General features: G+C 47.9%; 1 protein-coding gene across 1 annotated transcript; it reads right to left on the bottom strand.

The window, feature by feature from the left end:
• Window positions 1-707: 707 nt before the first annotated feature.
• Window positions 708-20733, bottom strand: LOC138367017 (uncharacterized). The gene is made up of 4 exons (XM_069328420.1): window positions 20607-20733; window positions 9188-9381; window positions 4161-4286; window positions 708-2080 (listed from the first exon to the last, which is right to left on the bottom strand). The coding sequence occupies exons 1-4, from the start codon at window positions 20715-20717 to the stop codon at window positions 2071-2073; spliced, it is 441 nt and encodes a 146-aa protein (XP_069184521.1). The 5' UTR covers window positions 20718-20733; the 3' UTR covers window positions 708-2070.
• Between the last annotated feature and the right edge of the window lie 1232 nt (window positions 20734-21965).

The raw sequence follows: 21965 nt of genomic DNA, 5'->3' as shown, positions 1-21965 counted from the left end.
TTCTTAATTTTGCAATAAATATACATGTCTTTTAAATAAAGTGAATATTGGATTAGTAGTATTTAGTTTACCCACTTTTATTAATAATGTGTTCTTTTTATATGTGGTATTCATGTGCTGTATTTGAAGTACCTATATTCTCAATAAGTAAATTAAAAGATTGATATAATTATTCCCCAAGCATTATCTGCCAAGGTTCCTATGCCCTTGAGTTCGTGATTATTGATTTCTGTCCTTCCTGGGAGATCAGTAATAGATGCATTCAGAGGTCAGGGAGGTGGTTAAGTTTTTTATTCATTATAATTAAATTCAATAATCCCTTCATCTGTTGCTCCCCCTTCATTTAATATTTCAGATCTAATATTAGCTGGTAGGTCAGTGAGGGGTCACAGTGCAAGCGTTGTTAAGCTGGGGTATTGAGTGAGAGAAGGGGGAATAGTTGGGCGGATTATTACAATAAGTTAAGCACAGGTATGCTGTACTATGATCATTATACCAACCAAAAATATAAAGTAGATAAAAAAACATGAAAACAGTTCAATATATTTATACCAATTATAAGTAACTCATCATTACAATGAAAAACTAATATTTGTGATTATATATGTTTACTAATTGAAATAGAAATATCTGCATTTATATATATATATATATATATATATATATATATATATATATATATATATATATATATATATATATATATATATATATATATATATATGTATAGATCTATGATGCTGATCACATTAATGCTGAAAAACCACAATGAAAGGCGAGTATGTAATTACTTATATACAACCGTGAAGATTATTGACATCTTGCAGCCTCCTATAATGACATTGTTAATATAGCTGATAATGCTGGGCCACACTGGCAGGTGATTGGTCAGGACTGTCCGAGTTGGACCTCACTGGCTCTCAGGAGTGATCAGCACTTGCCAGAGATGGTGGTAACACAATTAACACAACTCATTAACTCACACTAAAACATTGGATTCTCACACCCCGTCCAGCTAAACTAACTGTACCTATAGCAACTGTGGACAACGTTCAAAACAAACCATTGTACCGAAAAAAACACGTATTATTATTAGTATTAGCAGACCAATGGGCCTATGAAAATCAACAAGAGCCTAACCATAACAAGAACTTAACATTTTTTTGGCCTAGAGATAAAACTGTAGCCAAATTTGCACAACTTTATGCATAAATGAATATGTTCTAAATTGGACTTAATGATGGATGGTGGAATCTTGTCTTCTTTCCTCGGCCCTTTTCCAAATCAATAGAACCAAACATTATATTTTAAGTGCAAAAGTTCACATTGAGTGCAATCTTAGCAGGGTGGCTATAAGAGGTACGGTTAATGAGGACGGATGGTGGTCGTCAAAAAGTTTGGATGCACTCCAGTCAACCCATCACCATATAATATTATCTCTAAGGTGATCACCAATGACATATGATGAGGAGTGGTCCCAAGTGTTGCAGGGGGACCACCATGGTGGTGGAGGCAGTAGTGGTCCCAAGTGTTGCAGGGGGACCACCATGGTGGTGGAGGCAGTAGTGGTCCCAAGTGTTGCAGGGGGACCACCATGGTGCTGGAGGCAGTAGTGGTCCCAAGTGTTGCAGGGGGACCACCATGGTGCTGGAGGCAGTAGTGGTCCCAAGTGTTACAGGGGGACCACCATGGTGCTGGAGGCAGTAGTGGTCCCAAGTGTTGCAGGGGGACCACCATGGTGGTGGAGGCAGTAGTGGTCCCAAGTGTTGCAGGGGGACCACCATGGTGGTGGAGGCAGTAGTGGTCCCAAGTGTTGCAGGGGGACCACCATGGTGCTGGAGGCAGTAGTGGTCCCAAGTGTTGCAGGGGGACCACCATGGTGCTGGAGGCAGTAGTGGTCCCAAGTGTTGCAGGGGGACTACCATGGTGCTGGAGGCAGTAGTGGTCCCAAGTGTTGCAGGGGGACCACCATGGTGCTGGAGGCAGTAGTGGTCCCAAGTGTTGCAGGGGGACCACCATGGTGCTGGGGGCAGTAGGGAACTAAGACTCTACCTCTAAAGCAGCAACGATTCACATGTCCCTGAAATTTAGAGGAGTATTTTAATTATTTTTTGAGAGTACCTTGTGTACAGTCCCTGGTGTACAGACCCTGGTGTACAGACCCTGGTGTACAGACCCTGGTGTACAGACCCTGGTGTACAGCCCCTGGTGTACAGACCCTGGTGTACAGACCCTGGTGTACAGTCCCTGGTGTACAGTCCCTGTTGTACAGTCCCTGGTGTACAGTCCCTGGTGTTCAGCCCCTGGTGTACAGCCCCTGGTGTACAGTCCCTGGTGTACAGTCTCTGGTGTACAGTCCCTGTTGTACAGACCCTGGTGAACAGTCCCTGGTGTACAGCCCCTGGTGTACAGGCCCTGGTGTACAGTCCCTGGTCTACAATCACTGGTGTACAGCCCCTGGTGTACAGCCCCTGGTGTACAATCACTGGTGTACAGCCCCTGGTGTACAGTCCCTGGTGTACAGGCCCTGGTGTACAGTCCCTAGTGTACAGCCCCTGGTGTACAGTCCCTGGTGTACAGCCCTTGGTGTACAGCCCCTGGTGTACAGCCCCTGGTGTACAGCCCCTGGTGTACAGTCCCTGGTGTACAGACCCTGGTGTACAGTCCCTGGTGTACAGCCCCTGGTGTACAGTCCCAGGTGTACAGCCCCTGGTGTACAGACCCAGGTGTACAGTCCCTGGTGTACAGCCCCTGGTGTACAGCCCCTGATGTACAGTCCCTGGTGTACAGCCCCTGGTGTACAGACCCTGGTGTACAGCCCCTGGTGTACAGGCCCAGGTGTACAGCCCCTGATGTACAGACCCTGGTGTACAGTCCCTGGTGTACAGCCCCTGATGAACAGTCCCTGGTGTACAATCACTGGTGTACTGCCCCTGGTGTACAGTCCCTGGTGTACAATCACTGGTGTACAGCCCCTGGTGTACAGTCCCTGGTGTACAGCCCCTAGTGTACAGCCCCTGATGTACAGTCCCTGGTGTACAGCCCCTGGTGTACAGACCCTGGTGTACAGCCCCTGGTGTACAGGCCCTGGTGTACAGCCCCTGATGTACAGACCCTGGTGTACAGTCCCTGGTGTACAATCACTTGGGTACAGCCCCTGATGTACAGTCCCTGGTGTACAATCACTGGTGTACAGACCCTGGTGTACAGTCCCTGGTGTACAATCACTGGTGTACAGCCCCTGGTGTACAGCCCCTGGTGTACAGTCCCAGGTGTACAGTCCCTGGTATACAGCCCCTGATGTACAGACCCTGGTGTACAGTCCCTGGTGTACAATCACTGGTGTACAGCCCATGATGTACAGTCCCTGGTGTACAATCACTGGTGTACAGCCCCTGGTGTACAGTCCCTGGTGTACAGGCCCTGGTGTACAGCCCCTGGTGTACAGTCCCTGGTGTACAGACCCTGGTGTACAGCCCCTGGTGTACAGGCCCTGGTGTACAGACCCTGGTGTACAGTCCCTTGTGTACAGTCCCTGGTGTACAGTCCCTGGTATACAGCCCCTGGTGTACAGGCCCTGGTGTACAGGCCCTGGTGTACAGCCCCTGATGTACAGACCCTGGTATACAGTCCCTGGTGTACAGTCCCTGGTATACAGCCCCTGGTGTACAGACCCTGGTGTACAGTCCCTGGTGTACAGGCCCTGGTGTACAGCCCCTGATGTACAGACCCTGGTATACAGGCCCTGGTGTACAGGCCCTGGTGTACAGTCCCTGGTGTACAGTCCCTGGTGTACAGTCCTTGGTGTACAGACCCTGGTGTACAGTCCCTGGTGTACAGTCCCTGGTGTACAGTCCCTGGTGTACAGCCCCTGATGTACAGACCCTGGTGTACAGCCCCTGGTGTACAGGCCCTGGTGTACAGTCCCTGGTGTACAGTCCCTGGTGTACAGTCCCTGGTATACAGCCCCTTGTGTACAGTCCCTGGTGTACAGCCCCTGGTGTACAGTCCCTGGTGTACAGACCCTGGTGTACAGTCCCTGGTGTACTGTCCCTGGTATACAGCCCCTGGTGTACAGTCCCTGGTGTACAGTCCCTGGTGTACAGTCCCTGGTATACAGCCCCTGGTGTACAGTCCCTGGTATACAGCCCCTGGTGTACCTTGCACCGCGGATTCCGCTGCCCTGGCGAGGTGCAGAGCTCCTGTACATGGAGGTCTTGAGGGCGTCTTTGCTGTTGGTGTCCAGACTGCCATCGAAGTACACAGTGTTGACGTAGTCCAGGAACCTGCAGCACGACAAGTGGGTGAGCAGGGGTTCCCTTCTGCTGGGGTGGTGGGTGAGCGGGGGTTCCCTGCTGCTGGGGTGGTGGGTGAGCGGGGGGTTCCCTGCTGCTGGGGTGGTGGGTGAGTGCGGGTTCCCTGTTGCTGGGGTGGTGGGTGAGCGGGGGTTCCCTGCTGCTGGGGTGGTGGGTGAGCAGGGGTTCCCTGCTGCTGGGGTGGTGGGTGAGTGCGGGTTCCCTGTTGCTGGGGTGGTGGGTGTGCGGGGGTTCCCTTCTGCTGGGGTGGTGGGTGAGTGCAGGTTCCCTGTTGCTGGGGTGGTGGGTGTGCGGGGGTTCCCTGCTGCTGGGGTGGTGGGTGAGTGCGGGTTCCCTGTTGCTGGGGGTGGTGGGTGAGCGGGGGTTCCCTGTTGCTGGGATGGTGGGTGAGCGGGGGTTCCCTGCTGCTGAGGTGGTGGGTGAGTGCGGGTTCCCTGTTGCTGGGGTGGTGGGTGAGCGGGGGTTCCCTGTTGCTGGGGTGGTGGGTAAGCGGGGGTTCCCTGCTGCTGGGGTGGTGGGTAAGCGGGGATTCCCTGCTGCTGGGGTGGTGGGTAAGCGGGGGTTCCCTGCTGCTAGGGTGGTGGGTAAGCGGGGGTTCCCTGTTGCTGGAGTGGTGGGTGAGCGGGGGTTCCCTGTTGCTGGGGTGGTGGGTGAGTGCGGGTTCCCTGCTGCTGGGGTGGTGGGTGAGTGCGGGTTCCCTGTTGCTGGGGTGGTGGGTGAGTGCGGGTTCCCTGTTGCTGGGGTGGTGGGTGTGCGGGGGTTCCCTGCTGCTGGGGTGGTGGGTAAGCGAGTATTCCCTGCTGCTGGGGTGGTGGGTGAGTGCGGGGGTTCCCTGTTGCTGGGGTGGTGGGTAAGCGGGGGTTCCCTGCTGCTGGGGTGGTGGGTAAGCGGGGATTCCCTGCTGCTGGGGTGGTGGGTAAGCGGGGGTTCCCTGCTGCTGGGGTGGTGGGTAAGCGGGGATTCCCTGCTGCTGGGGTGGTGGGTGAGCGGGGGTTCCCTGTTGCTGGGGTGGTGGGTGAGTGCGGGTTCCCTGCTGCTGGGGTGGTGGGTGAGCGGGGGTTCCCTGTTGCTGGGGTGGTGGGTAAGCGGGGGTTCCCTGCTGCTGGGGTGGTGGGTGAGTGCGGGTTCCCTGCTGCTGGGGTACTGGGGTGGTGGGTGAGTGCGGGTTCCCTGCTGCTGGGGTGGTGGGTGAGCGGGGGTTCCCTGTTGCTGGGGTGGTGGGTAAGCGGGGGTTCCCTGCTGCTGGGGTGGTGGGTGAGTGCGGGTTCCCTGCTGCTGGCGTGGTGGGAGAGCGGGGGTTTCCTGCTGCTGGGGTGGTGGGTAAGCGGGGGTTCCCTGCTGCTGGGGTGGTGGGTGAGCGGGGGTTCCCTGTTGCTGGGGTGGTGGGTGAGTGCGGGTTCCCTGCTGCTGGGGTGGTGGGTGAGCGGGGGTTCCCTGTTGCTTGGGTGGTGGGTAAGCGGGGGTTCCCTGCTGCTGGGGTTGTGGGTGAGCGGGGGTTCCCTGCTGCTGGGGTGGTGGGTAAGCGGGGGTTCCCTGCTGCTGGGGTGGTGGGTGAGTGAGGGTTCCCTGCTGCTGGGGTGGTGGGTAAGCGGGGGTTCCCTGTTGCTGTGGTGGTGGGTGTGCGGGGGGTTCCCTGTTGCTGGGGTGGTGGGTGAGTGCGGGTTCCCTGCTGCTGGGGTGGTGGGTGAGCGGGGGTTCCCTGTTGCTGGGGTGGTGGGTGAGCGGGGGTTCCCTGTTGCTGGGGTGGTGGGTGTGCGGGGGTTCCCTGTTGCTGGGGTGGTGGGTGAGTGAGGGTTCCCTGCTGCTGGGGTGGTGGGTAAGCGGGGGTTCCCTGCTGCTGGGGTGGTGGGTGAGTGCGGGTTCCCTGCTGCTGGGGTGGTGGGTGAGCGGGGGTTCCCTGTTGCTGGGGTGGTGGGTGAGTGAGGGTTCCCTGCTGCTGGGGTGGTGGGTAAGCGGGGGTTCCCTGCTGCTGGGGTGGTTGGTGAGTGCGTGTTCCCTGTTGCTGGGGTGGTGGGTGAGCGGGGGTTCCCTGCTGCTGGGGTGGTGGGTGAGCGGGGGTTCCCTGTTGCTGGGGTGGTGGGTGAGCGGGGGTTCCCTGCTGCTGGGGTGGTGGGTGTGCGGGGGTTCCCTGTTGCTGGGGTGGTGGGTGAATGAGGGTTCCCTGCTGCTGGGGTGGTGGGTGAGCGGGGGTTCCCTGTTGCTGGGGTGGTGGGTGAGCGGGGGTTCCCTGCTGCTGGGGTGGTGGGTGAGTGCGGGGGTTCCCTGTTGCTGGGGTGGTGGGTGAGCGGGGGTTCCCTGTTGCTGGGGTGGTGGGTGAGGGGGGTTCCCTGTTGCTGGGGTGGTGGGTGAGCGGGGGTTCCCTGTTGCTGGGGTGGTGGGTGAGCGGGGGTTCCCTGTTGCTGGGGTGGTGGGTGAGCGGGGGTTCCCTGTTGCTAGAGTGGTGGGTGAGCGGGGGTTCCCTGTTGCTGGGGTGGTGGGTAAGTGAGGGTTCCCTGTTGCTGGGGTGGTGGGTGAGCGGGGGTTCCTTGTTGCTAGAGTGGTGGGTGAGCGGGGGTTCCCTGTTGCTGGGGTGGTGGGTAAGTGAGGGTTCCCTGTTGCTGGGGTGGTGGGTGAGCGGGGGTTCCCTGTTGCTGGGGTGGTGGGTGAGCGGGGGTTCCCTGTTGCTGGGGTGGTGGGCTAGCGGGGGTTCCCTGTTGCTGGGGTAGAGGGTGAGCGGGGGTTCCCTGTTGCTGGGGTAGAAGGTGAGCGGGGGTTCCGTGTTGCTGTGGTGGTGGGAGGTGGTGGAACTACAAACACCCAACATTGTAGTGAACAAACAACATTTGTTGACCAATGGTCCATTTAGTACATATACCCATACTTATTACTCTTATGGGGTTTGTATAACTGATCTTACCTAAAGGCACCTAAGGGTCTAATGGTCTCGAACGGGAGAGGAACGAGAAACTTATCAAAGGGTCCGCAGCCTGGGGGGGGGGGGGTGACTTTGACAAGAAGCCGGCATCCCAGCCCCCTAACGAGGTAACTAGATAATGATATTGGCTTCCAGGCAGATTCAGGTGAGCGTTATTAGTTTGGTGAACACATCGGATGAAGTTATCATAGGTCGTTGGTAATTATCCATTGTTAACTGCCTGAGGAACTTTGTTAACAGTCTGAGGAACCTTGTTAACTGTCTGAGGAACCTTGTTAACTGTCTGAGGAACCTTGTTTACTGCCTGAAGAACCTTGTTAACTGCCTGAAGAACCTTGTTAACTGCCTGAAAGACCTTGTTTGAGGAACCCTGTTAACTGTCTGAGGAACCCTGTTAACTGTCAGAGGAACCTTGTTAACTGCCTGAGGAACCTTGTTTACTGCCTGAAGGACCTTGTTAACTGCCTGAAGAACTTTGTTAACTGCCTGAAAGACCTTGTTAACTGTCTGAGGAACCCTGTTTACTGTCTGAGGAACCCTGTTAACTGTCAGAGTAACCTTGTTAACTGCCTGGGGAACCTTGTTAACTGCCTGAGGAACCTTGTTAACTGTCTGTGGAACCTTGTTAACTGCCTGAGGAACCCTGTTAACTGACTGAGGAACCTTGTTAACTGCCTGAAGAATCTTGTTAACTGTCTGAGGAACCTTGTTAACTGTCTGAGGAACCTTGTTAACTGTCTGAGGAACCTTGTAAACTGTCTGAGGAACCTTGTTAACTGACTGAGGAACCTTGTTAACTGCCTGAAGAACCTTGTTAACTGCCTGAGGAACCTTGTTAACTGTCTGAGTAACCTTGTTAACTGCCTGAGGAACCTTGTTAACTGCCTAAAGAATCTTGTTAACTATATGAGAAACCTTGTTAACTGTCTGAGGAACCTTGTTAACTGTCTGAGGAACCCTGTTAATTGTCTGAGGAACCTTGTTAACTGCCTGAGGAACCTTGTTAACTGCCTGAGGAACCTTGTTAACTGTCTGAGGAACCTTGTTAACTGCCTGAGGAACCTTGTTTCCTGCCTGAGGAACCTTGTTAACTGTCTGAGGAACCTTGTTAACTGCCTGAGGAACCTTGTTAACTGCCTGACGAACCCTGTTAACTGTCTGAGGAACCGTGTTAACTGTCTGAGGAACCTTGTTAACTGGCTGAGGAACCCTGTTAACTGCCTGAAGAACCTTGTTAACTACCTGATGAACCTTGTTAACTGCCTGAAGAACCTTGGTAACTGTCTGAGGAACCTTGTTAACTGTCTGAGGAACCCTGTTAACTGTCTGACGAACCCTGTTAACTGTCTGAGGAACCATGTTAACTGCCTGAGGAACCTTGTTAACTGCCTAAGGAACCTTGTTAACTGCCTGATGGACCTTGGTATCTGCCTGAAGAACTTTCTTATCTGTCTGAGGGAATCTTGTTAACTGCCGGATTGACCTTAATTGTTAATTAATGACTGGCACCCTACTGTTGATTAATTAATCAAAAGTAAGGTACCACTGTCTATGGCACCTTACTTATTAACTGACTCTGGCACCTTACTTGTTAACCGACTGTGGCACTTTATAATTTTAACTTTTTGTGGCACCTTACTTATTACTGACTCTGGCACTTTACTTATTAACTGAGCGTGGCACATTTATTAACTTAAATGTCTTATTAACTGTCTATGGCACTTGACTTCTTATCTCTCTGTAACACCTTACTTGTTAACTGTCTGTGACACCTTATTAACTGTGTGACACCGCATTAACAGTCTGTGACACTTTAGTTATTAACTGTAACACCTTTCTTTTTAACTGCCTGAGGAATCTTACTTATTAACTGTCTATGACACTTTACTTATTATCTGTGTGTGACACCTTACTCGTTAACTCTGTGACACGTTGTTAACTGGCTGAGGAACCTTACTTGTTGACTTTATCTGGGAACTCCTGGACGGTGACGTTGTCTTGGATGTCTTGGCCTGCGTTGCCGGTGCTTGTGGTGGTTAACGAGGTGGGCTCACAAGACGCCTCGCCCTTACCAATGAGGCTCTTGAAGTAATTCCACATGAAATCCACCACCTCGTAGTCGCTTGGTTGATTTATTGCATCTTCCTTTATCTGCACAGAAAGGATTGGGCTTACAATTTAGTTATTGACTCCCATTGGCAAGGACAAGAAACCCGTTAGGCTGCTTTTAAGTTTCTTTGAGGTTGTTCATTGACTTTCTCCAGGATGAACTCACGGGGGTTTTGACAGTTTGCACCCAGGCAGTCTCCAAGTCAGGCTCGTTAAAGCAGCGGCCGTCCCTCAAGAAGCATTCATCAATTGTTACACATTGTGAATTAAAATAAGTTTGTTCTCATATATAAAATAATATTATTATATACTGAACATTTGTATTTAGTTAGGTGTAGGATAGGTTTGGTACCTAAGTTCTTTTGGGGATTATTTGCATGCTAAATAAGGACTTGGTGAAACAAAATAATTAATGTGTCGAGGCAGTAAACTGAGATACGTGTAGTCTGTACCAGGTACTCTAGTGAGTATTACTCTACTAGTGAGCAAAAGGGCAAGAGATATCCTACTGTTGTTTCGGAAATTAACTGCAGAGTTACCATTCCTTGTGGTCTGTGAAAGAATAGTAAACTCCTACCTGAGCAGTTATTATTATTGTTGTTTATTTAGGGCCGACGACGATCGTGGAATCGGACGCACCCCGGCGTACCCGTGAAGGGTTCATCGCCAAGCCGAATCGCAAAACGAGCGACGCCAATCACTGGAAAACTAATATGCCTCGCGGCAAAGAAACGCAGCGAGGCAGATGATTGGGGAGCCCGATGAGTCGCCCACGGTGACAAGCACCGGCCCCGCCCCACACAGAGAACACTGGGTAACATAACCAAAAACTCGGCCCCCAGCTAAAACGCAATAGTCATCCGGTGCCCTCTGATGGAGCAGAAGCTGGTCACCCACCACGGCTGAGGGCACACCAGGAACCCACCAAGACCCACAAACTCCTAGCACCTCTCAGCCAAGCCGGAGCCGAACACCGTCACCCCGCCGGGAGAACCAGCCAGAACACGTAAAAAATACCTATCAACAATCCCGTGACCTAAGGCAATATGTGCGTCAGGCGTCGTACAACCTGACCGATGAAGAGGAATTTTAAACGGCAGTATCAAACCAAAATCACAAAACTGGATGCGATCCGGCTGCTACCTGGCGGAGGAGATATCCAGACGTCAAGTTTGAACCAAAGTTGAAAAAGGAGTCCTACCTGAGAATGTTGTTGTTGTTGTTGTTTTAGAGTCAGCTACTATTAGAACAAAAAGTTCCAAGTAGCACGGGCTATGTTGTGCCCGTAAGTGGCTCTTTGGAGCCATTATCTATATCCACAGCTGATACTAGAGATCAGGAATGGATGGGGAAGGGGGGGGGAGTCTTCATGGTGGATTTCAGCCCTGGAGGGCTGGCTGTACCAGTTATGAAGCTGATGGGGTTAGTATAGGCCTCTAGGTCTTCCGTTTTTTCTTTGCCTTAGACTTCGGCTGAGCCATGCTGTCGTTGGAGTATAGTGAGTGGGCCTCCATGACAGGGTCTTGTACCGGATAGGTGTCGTATTTGTGGTGCGGCGGTGGAGATCGTACTATAATTTTCTTGTCTGAGGAGTGCATAACATCCGTAGTTGGTGTTTCCCCTTTAGTCTCGCAGCCTGAGGTATGCTTAGATGTCGTGAATTGGTGATAGAAACTATTTCAGGAGCGTTGGTGGTGCTGTTATTATTTATAGACAGCACGTCTGCTAGCGCTATTGCTGAGATGGTGATGGTAGGAGTGATGGGAGCTTGAGAGGGAAACATCTCTGTTTGTGCCGACCGGTAGTTTGGCATGGGTAGTTCTGAAGAATGTGTTGAAATCGACCTCGTGATCGTCCTGGTGGTAGTCTCTGGAGTGGTAGTGGAGGCATTGAAACTTGCACCAGAGGCTATGATGCGGTCCAGGCCATTGGCTAAGTTGATGCGTTCAGTTCACTTACAAAAGAGTGGTTGCCTAATAAGACCAGGGATAATGCCTGCACGTGATGCAGGGGGCTGCGAACGAGCCTGTGGGGCATTGTTAAGACTGGGGTCGCCTGGTGGGAGGAGCCACTATTTGTTAAGACTGGAAAGTCTTCTGGTGGGTTAGTGGGAACTGAGGTGGTGGGTTGAGCGCCTGGGGCTCTGGTCGCTGAGGTAGAAGGGTTGTTCCTCTTGACTTCAACCTGGGACTTATGTTTTCCTGTTTGCAGGGGCAGCGGAAGAAAATTGCCATCGCAGAGCAAACAGCAATGTGTTCTTGTTGCCTTGCATGCGGAGTAGTGATGGTCCAGTTCGCACAGGCTGCATTTCTGGATGGGGTGCTGACACTTGTTGGTGGGGTGGGAGAGCTCGTAGCACTTGACGCACTGCTGGAGCTCATGGTATCATTCCTTTTTCACTTGGTGGGGTTGAATTTGTAAACCGAAGCAGTAGAAACCTTGTGAGCCAGCCTGGGTGACTGCAGCTATGGTGGTGAAAGTAATCTTCATTGATGACTTGTCAGTGTTGCAGAACTCTAGGTTGAATACACCTACGTTCGGATTTTCGTCCTCAAAATTGTTCATGATCTTATGTTGCGGTCGGTCAGCGATCCACTGGCTCGTCCTGCTGGTAAAAAACAGTTCTCCCGACCAGGATCTGAGGTGAGAAGTGTGGATGTAGGTGGTGCTCCTTGCGAAGTATGGCATCATTTATCAAGAGTTTTTTCTAGTTCTTCCTCACATGAAAAGAAGAGCACGATATCATCACCTTCCTGACGAATGTCAGTGGGTGTGATGCTGGTAACGTCCTTCAGGACCTTCAGAATATCGCTTTCCCGAAAGCATGACCGTCAGGAGGAGTAGCCCAAATCTTTAGACGTTTGGGTCGCATTGTGTCCACACCCTCAATGGGTGGCAGTGCGTTGAGAGGAGCACATAACTACCCGAGCAGTTAATCGTGGACTTTGAACGATGGCTTAGGGATGCAGAGAGTGTCAACACTGTGACGAGAATGGCTGTACGAGTCACGAACGTACAACACAGTTCTGAATGCGAAAGGAACTTTGACCCAATACTTCCTTCTAAGTTCGTACTGCAAAGTGGAACTATATAGTTCAGACACAACCAAAGTACAAAATAGTAGGCCGAGAAGTGTGTTCTGGCTACTAGGTGCGACATATATATATAATATATATATAATATATATATATATATATATATATATATATATATATATATATATATATATGTCGTACCTAGTAGCCAGAACGCACTTCTCAGCCTACTATGCAAGGCCCGATTTGCCTAATAAGCCACGTTTTCATGAACTAATGCTTTTTCGACTACCTAACCTACCTAACCTAACCTAACCTAACATTTTCGGCTACCTAACCTAACCTAACCTATAAAGATAGGTTAGGTTAGGTTAGGTAGGTTAGGTAGGGTCGGTCATATATCTAAGTTAATTTTAACTCCAATAAAAAATAATTGACCTCATACATAATGAAATGGGCAGCTTTATCATTTCGTAAGAAAAAAATTAGAGAAAATATATTAATTCAGGAAAACTTGGCTTATTAGGCAAATCGGGCCTTGCATAGTAGGCTGAGAGTGCGTTCTGGCTACTAGGTACGACATATATATATATATATATATATACATATATATATATATATATTAGTATATTTTGGTAGCAGTCTTTCTTGTAGACATATATTATTAAATATGACCGAAAAAGTAAGATTAATAATTCTAACACGAATTTTCTCAATCTTTCGTACATTACGCTTCACTGTTGGAGGTAAATCAAAAATCACTTCTCCAAAATTCATTTTTATTTCTAGTCTGACGCGACACGGGCGCGTTTCGTAAAACTTATTACATTTTCAAAGACTTCACAAATACACAACTGATTAGAACTTACGTCTCTCTGATATTATATCTACATTTGAGTGAGGTGGGAAGGATGATGTGGCATTAACACAAGACAGAACAGGGGATATTAATAGGGTATTAAAAGTATCAACACAAGACAGAACAGAAAACAATGGGTATTGAATAGAAGTGTTGTAGAAAGCCTATTGGTCCATATTTCTTGATGCTTCTATATTGGAGCGGAGTCTTGAGGTGGGTAGAATATAGTTGTGCAATAATTGGCTGTTGATTGCTGGTGTTGACTTCTTGATGTGTAGTGCCTCGCAAACGTCAAGCCGCCTGCTATCGCTGTATCTATCGATGATTTCTGTGTTTGTTTACTAGGATTTCTCTGGCGATGGTTTGATTATGGGAAGAGATTATATGTTCCTTAATGGAGCCCTGTTGCTTATGCATCGTTAAACGCCTAGAAAGAGATGTTGTTGTCTTGCCTATATACTGGGTTTTTTGGTGCTTACAGTCCCCAAGTGGGCATTTGAAGGCATAGACGACGTTAGTCTCTTTTAAAGCGTTCTGTTTTGTGTCTGGAGAGTTTCTCATGAGTAGGCTGGCCGTTTTTCTGGTTTTATAGTAAATCGTCAGTTGTATCCTCTGATTTTTGTCTGTAGGGATAACGTTTCTATTAACAATATCTTTCAGGACCCTTTCCTCCGTTTTATGAGCTGTGGAAAAGAAGTTCCTGTAAAATAGTCTAATAGGGGGTATAGGTGTTGTGTTAGTTGTCTCTTCAGAGGTTGCATGGCTTTTCACTTTCCTTCTTATGATGTCTTCGATGAAACCATTGGAGAAGCCGTTATTGACTAGAACCTGCCTTACCCTACAGAGTTGAAATGGCCCGGAAAGTAGAGTTGGAAATTCTGTTGGACGACATATTCGACCTCGAGACACAAAAGAAGGTCACTACCAAAGATACCTTACAAGCAGAACTTATTGCAGAAGGAGGAAAGAATCGAGGCAACTACAGAAGCACCATACTGTCCCCCGAGCTTAAAGCGGCAGCTAAAAGCCTTCGTGAGAACAAGGAGATAGTTGTCAGGAGAGGTGACAAGTCGCCAATATATGTCATTCTTAAAAAAGACGAATATCTGGCGAAAATGAACATCATACTCTCTGACCAAACTAAGTTCCAAGGGTAACGAAGGACACTACAGCCGAATTAAAAGCAAAGGTCAACAAACTGATCGAAACTGTGAACGCCAAGAAATCCGGACTCCACCTGCCAAAGATCATTGGGGAATATAAACCTGGATATGCGTATGGAAATGTCAAGACGCACAAGCCTGGAAACCCACTTCGGCCAATCATTAGCCAGATACCCACACCCACGTACAGACTGGCGAAGCGACTCAACGGCCCTGCTGACTCCTTATGTTCCTTGCGCCTTCAGCCTGAAGTCTCCAAAGGAATTTGTGGACTTACTGCGGGGCACACGGGCCACAGGGATAAGAGCCTCGTTGGACGTAGAATCGCTGTTTACCAACGTACCTGTGGACGAGACAATCGGAATGATAGCCGACAGAGTGTATCGTGATCCAGCCTGTACTCCTCTTGACATGCCAGAAAGTATTCTGAGGAAACTACTCCAAGCTTGTACTAAAGAGGCACCCTTCTTGAGCCCGGATGGGCACATGTATAAGCAAGTAGATGGGGTCGCCATGGGTTCTCCCCTAGGTGTCCTGTTTGCAAACTTCTACATGGGTACCATCGAGCAAAAAGTCTTAGTCGACATGAACTTGAAACCGGCCATATACTGCAGGTATGTTGACGACATTTTTACACAGGTACCTGATGTCAGACATCTGCAGGAGCTGAAGGAGGCATTTGAGCAGAGTTCCGTGCTGCGTTTCACTTACGAGACGGAAAAGGATGGGAAGCTGCCTTTTCTAGATGTAACAGTCATGGAAAAGGGCGGAGGTTTCCACACTGCAGTCTACACTAAGGAAACAAACATAGGAATGTGCCTAAATGCCAACAGCGACTGCCCCGACAGGTACAAGAGGAGTGTTGTTAACGCATACGTCGACCGTGCTCTCAGCCACAGCTCAGAATGGAAGCAAGTCGACGAAGAACTCTGTAGGGTAAGGCAGGTTCTAGTCAATAACGGCTTCTCCAATGGTTTCATCGAAGACATCATAAGAAGGAAAGTGAAAAGCCATGCAACCTCTGAAGAGACAACTAACACAACACCTATACCCCCTATTAGACTATTTTACAGGAACTTCTTTTCCACAGCTCATAAAACGGAGGAAAGGGTCCTGAAAGATATTGTTAATAGAAACGTTATCCCTACAGACAAAAATCAGAGGATACAACTGACGATTTACTATAAAACCAGAAAAACGGCCAGCCTACTCATGAGAAACTCTCCAGACACAAAACAGAACGCTTTAAAAGAGACTAACGTCGTCTATGCCTTCAAATGCCCACTTGGGGACTGTAAGCTCCAAAAACCCAGTATATAGGCAAGACAACAACATCTCTTTCTAGGCGTTTAACGATGCATAAGCAACAGGGCTCCATTAAGGAACATATAATCTCTTCCCATAACCAAACCATCGCCAGAGAAATCCTAGTAAACAACACAGAAATCATTGATAGATACAGCGATAGCAGGCGGCTTGACGTTTGCGAGGCACTACACATCAAGAAGTCAACACCAGCAATCAACAGCCAATTATTGCACAACTATATTCTACCCACCTCAAGACTCCGCTCCAATATAGAAGCATCAAGAAATATGGACCAATAGGCTTTCTACAAACACTTCTATTCAATACCCATTGTTTTCTGTTCTGTCTTGTGTTGATACTTTTAATACCCTATTAATATCCCATGTTCTGTCTTGTGTTAATGCCACATCATCCTTCCCACCTCACTCAAATGTAGATATAATATCAGAGAGACGTAAGTTCTAATCAGTTGTGTATTTGTGAAGTCTTTGAAAATGTAATAAGTTTTACGAAACGCGCCCGTGTCGCGTCAGACTAGAAATAAAAATGAATTTTGGAGAAGGATTTTTGATTTACCTCCAACAGTGAAGCGTAATGTACGAAAGATTGAGAAAATTCGTGTTAGAATTATTAATCTTACTTTTTCGGTCATATTTAATAATATATATATATATATATATATATATATATATATATATATATATATATATGTCGCACCTAGTAGCCAGAAAAAAATATTGAAAAATATATAAATTCAGGAAAACTTGACTTATTAGGCAAATCGAGCCTTGCATGGTACGCCGAGTTCGACGTTCTGGCTACTAGATACAACATATATAATATATAGGAAGGGAGTACCACCTCTGGCTGGAAGAAGGGGGACCCATAGCCTCGGAGAAAACCCCACATAACGCATTGGAGGGAATGTAGGTCTCCTTCAATACAGTTTCTGTGTGCTTTTCTCGTACCACCCTTTTTTTTTTTTTTTTTCTTAATTGTGTATTTAAAGGTTACAAAACATACAAGACAAATGCCTAAAGGTTATGGATCTCTTGAAACTCCTCCGCTTCCGGACAGGAACCGAGGACACAGCAAGCATTTCCCCTCTGGATCGCCACAGTGAGGCGCTGAAACAAAAAACTGGAAGCCTTGGGTCTCTGGTGACGCCAATGAGCTTGGAACCCAGTTCCTTGAGAAATCCCAAGGCACTCTTGCCCCATGGGCCATGCGTCTCAGACGCTATGGGAACAAAGAGGTATTGACCTTCCAGTCGTCTGTACTTGAGTGATTTTGCTGTTTCCCTGTGGTTGGCCGCCCCACCTGCTTGATCAGCTTAGAAATGTACATAGGTGTCAGCCAGGGTGGATACACATGTGTAGTCCCACACTAACTGTCTACCCTCCTTCCATGAGTATATGATGATACCATCAGGCGAAGTGCGGGGAAATCCGGGTTTTGGACCTAGGATGCGAGGTTCTCTCTCCGCTGGGCACCTAGCTGAGACGAGGCTTCTCTTGATGATGTCATTGACCTCGTTGTGTCTTGCATGCCAGCCCTTTGTGCTTCCGCAATGCAACCCATGCAGTCCGTATTGGTCTGCTTCCACCCTGTTGCAAATACACTTGTATTCAGTGTGAATTGGGGCACCAAGGCGGAGGGCCACTGCTACACGAAGGGTTTCTGGTTCTAGGTGCGTGCTCATTGTTGACATGGGTACTGCCAGGAGGAAGTCTCCTGCATGGGGGGCACGCACTGCTCTGAGGCGGGCTTTCTCCTTGTCTGATGTTGCGACGATGAGCATGGCATCAGCTACTTTTTCCACTAGAGGGTGGTCCCAGCCGGACTGTTTGTGTTGTTTTGTTGGCTCTATAATGGTTGCTGGGGCTGTAAGAACATCCACTGATTTGAACATTCAGTGAAAGCAGGATCGTGTATTCCTGCTGAATCTCTCAGGGTTGCAGGTAAGATATCTCTGACGAGGCCGTGCGATGCGTGGGAGGAGGAAAGGAAGGCTGGTAGAGCAATTTGGGAGGCTGTGCGGACACCAAGGCAGCTGGGTCTTACAGGAAGGGTTGCTTGCTCCCACTGAGAGTCGTCCAATGGCAGGTTCAGGACTTTCACCAGCATGGACCTCAGAAGGGTGTCATACACATTTAACTTAGGGCTGCTGTAGGATAGAGAACATCTCAGAAAGTAGGTCAACTTAGGGAGAGACAGGCATCTTGTGAGGAAAAAGAGAGCATCATGGGCATCAATCTTGTCAATCCTGTCCAGGATTCTCTTTAGATCAGTGATTTTTGCAGCCAGGACCTCCTCGATTGCTCGTGGGCCAATGGGGGCACCCAGGAGAGTGCAGTCCGGTGGCTCGACAACGAGAATGTCTGGAGGAACATTTTGTATTTGCCCAGTGATGTCTGGGTTGCGGGAGATTATTTCACATTTGGATGTATTGAGAATGAGGCCTAAGGCTGCTCCCTGCTCCTGGATTTTCCTTATATCCTCCAAAATGGTTTCCGGGGTTCCAGCGAGAGTGCCATCATCCAGGTACCAGATGTTTAGCTCGCTTGTCAGACTGACTATCAGTGACCTCTTTGATAGCTAGGCAGAAAATGAGGGGGGCTAAGGGGTCACCTTGTTGGACACATTCACAGGAGTTTATTTCATGTTCCCCAAAAAGAAGCTTAGAGTCCCCACTGTAGCATGATCGGATGAATGGGTAAAGGGGACGGAAATGGTTGTGTACAGCCCTGAGGACAGCGTCTCGTCTGACTTGATTGAAAGCATTTTTGAAGTCAAGCTTTACTAGTGCCTTCTGGTCCGGGAGATCAGCAATGTAAGCCCGCGCTGCATGTGCTGCAGCTTCACAACCTAGGGGAATCCCAAACCCGAGCTGATGAGGTTTCAGCAAGGTGGCTGCTTCCTGGCATACAGGATCCCTTAACCGCTCGACTAACACGGCCTGACAAGAATGAGGTGATACGCCTGCAGAGTGCTCCTGGCAGTATGGGTTCGAGTCACTTCTGGGGTGTGAGTTTTCAGTTGCATATAGTCCTGGGGACCATTCAGGCTTGTTCGCATTTGTGTTCCCCACGTTTGCCCCAAAGAATGAGGTGATTTGATAAAATACCATACCTTGATGATACCTTGAGGTGCTTTGGGGCTTAGCGTCCCCGCGGCCCGGTCGTCGACCAGGCCTCCTGGTTGCTGGACTGATCAACCAGGCTGTTGGATGCGACTGCTCACAGCCTGTTGTATGAGTCACGGCCTGGTTGATCAGGTATCCTTTGGAGGTGCTTATATATATATTATTCAATATGACCGAAAAAGTAAGATTAATAATTCTAACACGAATTTTCTCAATATTTCTTATGTTTCTTTTCACTGTCGATGGTAATTGAAAAATCAGTTCTCCAAAATTCATTTTTATTTCTAGTCTGACGTGACACTTGAACGCGTTTCGTAATAACTTATTACATTTTCAAAGACTTTAGTTTACACACACACAACTGTAACCTCTGTAGGGTAAGGCAGGTCCTAGTCAACAATGGCTTCTCCAATGGTTTCGTTGAAGACATCATAAGAAGGAAGGTGAAACGCCATGCAACCTCTGAAGAGACAACTAACACAACACCTGTACCCCCTATTAGACTTTTTTACAGGAACTTCTTTTCCACAGCTCATAAAACGGAGGAAAGGGTCCTGAAAGACATTGTTAATAGAAACGTTATCCCTACAGACAAAAATCAGAAGATACAATTGACGATTTACTATAAAACCAAGAAAACTGCCAACCTACTCATGAGAAACTCTCCAGTCACAAAGCAGAACGCTTTGAAAGAGACCAATGTCGTCTATGCCTTCAAATGCCCACTTGGGGACTGTAAGCCCCAAAGAACTCAGTATATAGGCAAGACAACATCTCTTTCCAGGCGATTAACGATGCATAAGCAACAGGGCTCCATTAAGGAACATATAATCTCTTCCCACAACCAGACCATCACCAGAGAAGTCTTAACAAGAAACACAGAAATCATCGATAGATACAGCGATAGCAGGCGGCTTGATATCTGCGAGGCACTACACATCAAGAAGTCAACACCAGCAATCAACAGCCAATTAATGCACAACTATATTCTACCCATTTTAAGACTCCGCACCAATATAGAAGCATCAAGAAATATGGCCCAATAAGCCCTCAAGAAATATGGGCCAATAAGCCCTTTGCAGTTACTTCCATTCTTCCCTTTAACTTACCCAATATTATACCCATTGTTTCGTGTTCTGTCTTGTGTTGAAAGTTTGTTTTCACCTCATCCAAAACTGTTGTAACATATCACCTCACCCAAATGCAGGTATATAAAATGAAAAGCCGTTTGAATTATAGCATAATAAGAAATCTGTTTAGTGTTTGCAGGTTATAGTTGTGTGTGTGTAAACTATAGTCTGAGAAAATGTAATAAGGTATTACGAAATGTGTTCAAGTGTCGCGTCAGACTAGAAATAAAAATGAATTTTGGAGAACTGATTTTTCAATTACCATCGACAGTGAAAAGAAACAAAAGAAATATTGAGAAAATTCGTCTTAGAATTATTAATCTTACTTTTCGGTCATATTTAATAATATTTGTCTACAGGAAAGACTGCTACCAAAATATACTAATATATATATATATATATATATATATATATATATATATATATATATATATATTATATATATATATATATATATATATATATATATATATATATATATATATGTATGCGAACAAGCCTGAATGGTCCCCAGGACAATATGCAACTGAAATGCATATTGTGTGAGTTCTGGGGTGTGAGTTTTCAGTTATATATATATGTATGTATATATATATACATGAGAGAGAGAGAGAGAGAGGAACTAACCTTTGCAAAAGACAAGATGATAACTGTTATCAAGAGGTTGAAGAGCACGAAGGTGTTAAAGGTGACGAATATGAAGAAGAGGATTGGCATCAAGGGCGATGTTTGTGTCATCTCATCAAAGTTGAACACACCTGTTGACGACAATAACCACATCCAGCTTTCAAATTGCTATATTTTCATTTCTCAATGCAGGTATTCATGGTTTCTAAACTTATAATTATATTTATCTATTCGTTTATATATAATCTATATTATCATCAGCTAATACATTGGTTTTGAACCTTTCCATTCTTCTATGTGTTGATGTGTCTAATTGGAGGCAGTCAGTGCTAACACATTTGTTACTGGATAAAATATTCGCATTTCATCTGGAAACCAAATTAAAAAATGAGTGTTGAAAGTAATGAAACGCCAATTTCGGACCTGATCGCTCCCTAGTGCTACCATCTCCGATGAAAGGGCCAACTACTAGGCGCCATTAACCGCAAAGTTCTCTGGCCTACCACGTTCTCTCACAGACATTGGGACCCGTGGTATTTATATATAAAGTTAATACTTTATGCCTCTACCAAGGAAGGCACACATAAAGGCATCAAGTGAAAACAGACAACAGATGGCTGCCTCCGAGACCTACAGACTCAAAAACGGTCATAGAACCCCCAAACTATGTAAAAGATTAATTGGAAATGTCATTATACTAGTGCCCGCTCATTCACCCCTCCCTCCCTCCCCCTCGGTCTGGCGGGAGGAGAGGGGGCAGACCGTAGCTCACAGACCACTCCACTGAGTTCGACGAATGATGCAAGACACCCGAATCCAAGGGGACGTGAGGAGTGTCAGGTAGCCAATGGGGTCAGCTAGAATTGTTTTTTCATTACATTCAAGGCAGGTTTTCTACGATGGAGTCTGTTGTGGGACCCATGGAGAAGAGTCAATTCGACAGGCATCAGGGAGGGGGGAGAACTGCCTGCACAACAATGACGAAGAGATGCCCGGTTACAAAGATGAGAGAAGATCACACAAGGCCACCAAGGCCCTGGCACCCCAACATGAAATAGGGCCACTCAAACTTAAGACAACTGGAAACCCCCACGCCCAAACAACAGTTTAGAAGAGAGACGCGAGGACAGCTAAGAAAACAGCAAACATCTAAACCCCATGGATGGGAGGAAAGACTGCAGGTTGGCAATGCAAAAAAAAAAAAATAGCATACGACGCGAAAAGGGAAAACCTTGGAACAGAAGCCCAAGAGACTGGATGAACCCACAAGGTGGCCACTGAGGCAGAACCAGCAGCAAGCCCCATCCAACAACAGGTAAAGCGCCCCTGGACGAGCAATAAACCAAACCTCGCAAGGAT

Source organism: Procambarus clarkii, chromosome 21, assembly GCF_040958095.1.
Source record: "Procambarus clarkii isolate CNS0578487 chromosome 21, FALCON_Pclarkii_2.0, whole genome shotgun sequence".
NCBI classification, from domain to species: domain Eukaryota; kingdom Metazoa; phylum Arthropoda; class Malacostraca; order Decapoda; family Cambaridae; genus Procambarus; species Procambarus clarkii.
The sequence above is the reverse complement of the archived record's forward strand: the minus strand, read 5'-3'. Positions and strand labels throughout refer to the sequence as shown.

Bases quoted from the DNA above. Each gene is read 5' to 3' on its own strand.
- LOC138367017 (XM_069328420.1), bottom strand. From the start codon at position 20,717: ATGACACAAACATCGCCCTTGATGCCAATCCTCTTCTTCATATTCGTC. The intron at 9,382-20,606 runs GTTAGTTCCTCT...CTTTCTGTGCAG, and splicing joins TCATCTTGTCTTTTGCAAAG to ATAAAGGAAGATGCAATAAA. The intron at 4,287-9,187 runs GTAAGGTTCCTC...GTCGTGCTGCAG, and splicing joins TTCCCAGATAAAGTCAACAA to GTTCCTGGACTACGTCAACA.